Genomic DNA, 6,260 nt, shown 5'->3' on the forward strand with positions numbered 1-6,260 from the left:
ATCAATATTTTTACTTAATCCACTTGAACAGTTAAGGATCTTATAAGATGCAAACCATCAATCATCAGTGATATTTTCTTACCATAGTAGATAATTATATTAGATGTTTTTGTTGAAGCACAAATTTGATTTAGAAAACTGTTTGAGAAATTTTATTGCCATATTTGAAAGGCAATTTGACAAGAAAATTAAAGTTATCAGAAATGATAATTAAACTAATTTATTGTCGCATTCCTGTTATTAAGGAACAAGGTATTCTACATCAAACCTGGTGTATCAGAAATGATAACACTACATTGTTACGACACACCAAGCATCGAAGGTTTGTTGGATCAAACGCATAAAGGAATGACAAAAACCCATTAACAAACTTGAACTTGTTAGAGTAAAGAATGCATAAAGGTTTTTCTATGTAGTCTCTACTAATTAAAAATCTTTATGATACGATATTGAATTTTAAATTCTCAGAGTACTAAGGTAATACTACCAAGCATTAATACAGTACATTGTATTATCTCTGGTAAGGAATTCCAATTCATGTATGAGTCGCAGATTATATGCTTTCTGTAAGATTTAAAACTTCCATTTCTTCACATGAATTCACTAGATATTACACAACAATCAAAAAAAAGATGGATATTCGAGAGGTACCTGATACAATTGACGCCATGTAAAGAATAGTATCTATATGAAAATTTTCTATATCATTAACTTAACAAAATCAGATTATTGAGTTACCGATTTTCCATCTCATAAATATGAAATCGACTGATTCTTTACTTAAATTATGGAATGAATCAATGTTCTATCGAGGGTGGCTCTGAAGTCGTTCCCTTAGCTTCTGCTTCTGGATTTACGATTCTAGCCACCCACCCCACCACTGCACTGGTTCCAGAGTTTGTCATCTTGAACCTTTGTTGGATGAATGCCATAGCTTTTTCTGGCATATCAAAACCTTCTCTTTGTCAACTCCATACTCGGTCGTTTCTTTGCGGCATATCCATCGCATGCCCTTGCCAACAGTAGCAATAGCATCCACAAAATAAGAGGACTCTCGAATGAGAGCATGGCCACCAGGTCTTAAAATTCGGTCCATCTCCAACAAAACATACTTCATTTCACATCTGTCAATGTAACAACTATTGTCAGAAACATATTCAACAATCCAAGTTTAGAGTGATAAATGGAGACAAATCAAGTGGTGTATTTGTCCACTTACAACTACACATAGATCTATTATAGAACAACAGTCAGCAAGTTCAAATATATAAGATTAAAGGAGCAAAAATAATTTTTTTTCAGATACTTATAATAATTTTAACAAAATCAGAGGTGCATCTGCACACCCTGGTGTACACGCAGGTCTGCCACTAGTTAGTCATGTTTGTGTTGCTAATGAGAGTAAACAAGATCACATATTCACCTGTGGTTTTCTGCAGAGAAGTATCCATCAAGATGAAGGAGGTCATAGGTTCGAGGATAGGTTGAAAAAGCCTCACACCTACCAAATAGTAAAATTCAAATAAATATCATACCATAGGAAAGGACACACATACATCCATAAATAATAACCTCATGGTTGATGATGAGAGGTTCAAAATTACCAGTCATGCAAGGTTCCAATAAGGCCACGATCATAAACCACAGGGAGTGTGTTGAGACCATAAGATGAGACCACATTCATGACCCACAGAGGATCATTGATCAAGGCTGCAGCAAAAGCTCCATACACTGTATTCATGTCCATAACATTCCTTATTTTATCAGTGCCAAGCTCAGGCAGCAGCTTCTTGTAGTGCTGAATGCGTTTTTTCCACTTGCCATCGTCATGGTTGAAAGTACTAATACTAGCACTAGTGCTAGCACCATGAGCAACTGCGATTCTTTCCGGGGTAGCATGCAACCGTTCAGGCCATTTAGGCATGTATGTGAGAACAGATTTCTTGTGTTTTGGATCTGGAACCACAAAACAAGGACGAAGTGGAGTGTACCACGCTGAATCTGGATCAATGCTGTCATCACACTTTGGTGGGTAGTTCCCTTTAGGAAGCTTATCATAGCAACTGTTGTCTTTAGCCTTCTGCCATACAGCAATGTCCTCCTTTTTATTGTACAATTTAAAGCACATTGATGTCAGTAAATTCTGCAGCTTATTATAATCTGATTTTTGCTCCTCAGCGGTTGTGTTCCATCCGCGCCACCTGTGCTCGTAGTTCACAGGTGGACCAGACAAAACCCAAAATCCTCCAGGACGAAGGATACGGTGTATTTCCATGAGATAAATACCACCTGAAAGCATATGAGAAAAAATTAGAGTGAACTTAGATAAACTTGAATTGAATTGAATGCCTGAATTATGTAAAATATTAGCTAGAGTATGAGGGCCATATTGCATATCATATCATGCATGATCATTGATCACCAATCAACCGAGGAAAACATAATCATTATATGTGGTGGCTTCACATTAATTAAGTGCAAAGTACTACTAAATTGAATAGCATAAATAGGAATGAATTCTGTTTGATTGATAAAATTCAATTTGCACAGAAGAATTACCGAATTCCGTCCATGGGATAAGGCATCTAGAGCAATGAGCCATATCAAAGGAGTTTGAGGGGAAAGGAAGTCTCTGTGTAGAAATGACACCAAGAATAGCTGGGATACCACGCTCTAGAGCAAACTGAACTTGAGCTTCATGGTTATCTCTTGGAGCAAGAGAAACTGTTAGAATCCCCCGATCCAACAAATCACCACCCCAGCTAGCAACCTACAATAAATCAGAGTTAAGTAGATTAATTGATACACTACCTTTTTATCACATTGAAGTTTGTAATTGAAATTAAATAGAATTAGTGTATTTGATGCTTAAGAAAGAATCTTGAGAATTTTTATTTTGCATTGCCATTAGCTAAACGAAATAAACAGCTCAAGAAAAAGAGTGTACGAGTAAACTCACCCCACAACCAGTATCAATGGCTGTTCTCACTGTCCCATCTTTCATTTCTGGGATTAGTTCTTGCATCATATCAACATATTCACCAACACCATTGGGAAACATAGTACCCCCACCAGGAAACAAGAATTTCTCCCCTTCCTTGATCAACCAATGCTGGTTAGACTTCTGCTTGTTGATCCAGTCATACGGCACATTCCTGACATTAATGTAACAGAAAAGTTGAAGTGGATTACATTCATGACACTTAACTCATTTCAACCTTTTGCTATTTAAACTCATAAAGCATATAACATTATACCTGTACCAACACTCATCTCTGCTCTTTGGCCATCTGATTGGCGGCTTGTATCCATCTGGTGGAGGAACCAAGCATTCTTTCCTCTCAAAAATTGGAGGGCAATGGCGTTCTAACAAAGTAAGCCGGTACAGGCCATATTTTCTCCATCTCTGCAAAATTATGCATGCTCAATCAAGAATGAAAATTCTTCTGCAAATCCTAAAGCATCAGCAAATGAATACCATTTAATACCTTTGGATCTGTGCATGGGGTGTAGTCTTGATAGTCCAAGCCACATTCAGGGAAAGTGATGGTTCTCATCAGCAGAGAACCTGAGGTTTGCATAGGAGTATCAAGGGCCTTCTGAATGGTTTTGACCACAACCCCATCCTTTCCAGAACAAAAGATTCCTCCCAGATAGAAAGAAAGGCCACATAGAGCAATTAAGGTGACTACAAATGTCAGAGTCCGGTTCTTGTTTGGGAGGTTGATCGGTTTTCCATCTTTATGCTTCATGTTCCAACAAATATTCCACTATCTGCAAAAATACAACACACAAAACTTCAGTGCAATGCAGCTTTGCCATTTTCTCCACCTACACATACATGCATTTTGTTTATACTTTCAATTACAAAACAGTGTCAGAATCAGAAATCGTCATTCTTCAATCACCAATGATTGAATAAAAGAAAAAGGAAGCCTGTAACTTAAAAAAGCCACTCTAACCACCACCCCTTACAATAAAGAAACACCATCTCAAAAATTACCCTCCAAGAAGTTACACCATCTAACTCGAGAAGTCAAAGAAGGAAAGGCCACTACTATTCAGATCAACCACCACATGATCCAAAAATCCACTCACCATGACAGATCCAATTTTGGAAAAGAAAAAAGAAAAAAAATGGCAAAGAGAAAAAGGAGATTGATGATTAATTCCAGCTGGTCAATACTCCTCACACAGTCACCAAGCATTAAAACGACAAGGGGCAAAAAGTCATGGAGTGTAAATATACGAAATCTGATACTGCTACCGACACTAGTTGCTTTCCATTTCGTGTCGCATTGCCTTTAAGATGTTCACATGACTCTGGGACCCAGCAATAATCCTTTCCAATGTTCCTTGCGAGAACCCATTCCACACAAACGGGGGCATAAGGAAACGCTGGATCTCACACCATACTGTGTCATATTCTCCTCTACGTAAGAGATAAACCAATCTCAAAATTTACCTCACACGTAAGAAAAGATCTATCGTGCATGTGTCAGTGATTCCCGATCCACTGTGTTCTGTCTCAAGGTACATCCACCAATGGCTATGCAAGTAGTGTGACAGCCACAAAATTACAAGACAGGACAACCCCATGACAGAAACAAGGTCTGATGATTTCCCAGTTCGAAAACAAGAAAAGAAAAATATCATTTTGAAAAGAAAAAAAAAATCTTTTTCAACAATCTAAGAACTGAGTGTACATAATAATAACTCACTCACAAAGCCCGTAAATTCAACTTAACTAATGATTATCTTAGAAATACATTTGTATCAAGCACTGCAAAAAACTTTTTTTTTTCATGGTCCTGCTTGCTTCAGTTCAAATACGATTGCGTGGTGTGAAAGATTATGTCATCTCTTACAAAACAAAACAAAAAAAGAAAAACTTATCCTACTGAACAAAACCAAATTACCAAATTACGTATATCACATACATCACGGCAATGATTAAACTTAATGATAAAATGAGAAGAGGAGAAAACCCACCCCAGTCACCAGGACGAGCGTTCAGAACGTTCAAAGATGGGAAATAGACACTTGAGAAGAAGAAAAACATAGAGAACAAAGTTTGTTTGTATTATTCAACAATCCAAGAGATCTAGATTTGGAAGAAGGTAAGAAAAAGAGAAAAGAGAGAAAGCAGAAAAAACAAGGAAAGAAAGAGAAAAGTAGAATGAATGGGGGTGTACCGTTTTACTCTGTTCTGGCAGACCCTGGATTCTGGTTGACAGAATGTGAAGACGCAAAAGGGTGTTACCTAAAACAGTGGCATGGAATGTGAAGGTGGGTGAGAGAAGAAGAGGATGTGAAGGGCTAAGGTTGAAGGTACCAACCAAAGAGTCAGATTTGGATGTGAAATTGAACTAAACATAGATCAACCATTTATATAACTATTTGTTGGCCATGTGCCTCACTCTCTCCTCTGTTTCTTCCACTTTCTTCTTTCCTTCCCCGTCTAATCTAATAATTAATAATTAATACTCAGAAACATGAAAAAACCAAAGTTACCATCAAATAAAGGTTAATGTTTTTGTTAGTACTGCTTTGAATGTAATTATTAATTGCATAACAATAACAATTCCGTGTTGACCATGAGACCGCAAATCCAGTGACACCAAAGAGATATCTTACGTTAGTAGAAAATTTTGGTGCCCTTGGTATAATCAGTAAATCATGCGTTTTCGGAAAGTTTCACGCTCTTTTTCCTGCAACATCGTTTTCGGAACAGAAAAAAAAAATCTAACTTTCTTAAACTTACAATGAATGTTTTACTGAGATAAAATATCGTGTTGTTTTTATTAAATTATTTGATATAGTAAATAATAATATTTCTGATCAAAGCAGTGCATTACCTTTCATTTTCAGAAAAACTTTTATAACTAATTTTAAGGATTTTATAATAAATAAATTAAACCGTTTTAGTTATTACTAAGAATTATAATTTAAAAAATTATGACTTTCAAATATTAAAAAATATCCATCAAACAACCCTTAATTTCATCCAATGGTTCAAAGTGAGTAACTCTATACAGATCTTGTGTGCAAAATGAAATAAATTCATTCTAAGTCATTTCATGGGGATTGAATGGTAAATAATTTTGCAGCTTAATCTGCCCAAGCTACAGTATTCAATCTTTTTCTTTTTTTTTTCAAATTATTGTATTCATATAAAAAATTAAATATCTGATTACTTATTTAAAAAATTAAATTAAATTATTTATCAAGCATGTAATAATATCATTAAAGCAACTTTC

The 6,260-nt window shown here is 35.9% G+C and overlaps 1 protein-coding gene across 3 annotated transcripts; it reads right to left on the reverse strand.

Annotated features, from left to right (window-relative positions):
* Positions 1 to 516: 516 nt before the first annotated feature.
* On the reverse strand, positions 517 to 5,478 carry LOC114173474 (probable methyltransferase PMT20). 3 transcript variants are annotated; one of them, XM_028057910.1, is made up of 9 exons: positions 5,196 to 5,431; positions 4,993 to 5,042; positions 3,489 to 3,774; positions 3,258 to 3,406; positions 2,960 to 3,155; positions 2,560 to 2,770; positions 1,605 to 2,289; positions 1,424 to 1,501; positions 517 to 1,124 (listed from the first exon to the last, which is right to left on the reverse strand). In XM_028057910.1, exons 3-9 carry the CDS (start codon positions 3,750 to 3,752, stop codon positions 902 to 904), a joined length of 1,806 nt encoding a protein of 601 aa, XP_027913711.1. In that variant the 5' UTR covers positions 3,753 to 3,774; positions 4,993 to 5,042; positions 5,196 to 5,431; the 3' UTR covers positions 517 to 901. The 3 variants fall into 3 exon arrangements, with proteins under 3 accessions (XP_027913711.1, XP_027913709.1, XP_027913712.1); XM_028057908.1 differs by lacking the exon at positions 4,993 to 5,042 and having other exon boundaries at positions 5,196 to 5,478; XM_028057911.1 differs by lacking the exons at positions 4,993 to 5,042; positions 5,196 to 5,431 and adding an exon at positions 4,004 to 4,205.
* Between the last annotated feature and the right edge of the window lie 782 nt (positions 5,479 to 6,260).

This window comes from Vigna unguiculata, chromosome 2 (genome assembly GCF_004118075.2).
Source record: "Vigna unguiculata cultivar IT97K-499-35 chromosome 2, ASM411807v1, whole genome shotgun sequence".
NCBI lineage: Eukaryota > Viridiplantae > Streptophyta > Magnoliopsida > Fabales > Fabaceae > Vigna > Vigna unguiculata.

Bases quoted from the DNA above. Each gene is read 5' to 3' on its own strand.
- LOC114173474 (XM_028057908.1), bottom strand. From the start codon at position 3,752: ATGAAGCATAAAGATGGAAAACCGATCAACCTCCCAAACAAGAACCGG. The intron at 2,290-2,559 runs GTAATTCTTCTG...ATATGCTTTCAG, and splicing joins TATCCCATGGACGGAATTCG to GTGGTATTTATCTCATGGAA. The intron at 1,502-1,604 runs GTAATTTTGAAC...ACTATTTGGTAG, and splicing joins ATTGGAACCTTGCATGACTG to GTGTGAGGCTTTTTCAACCT.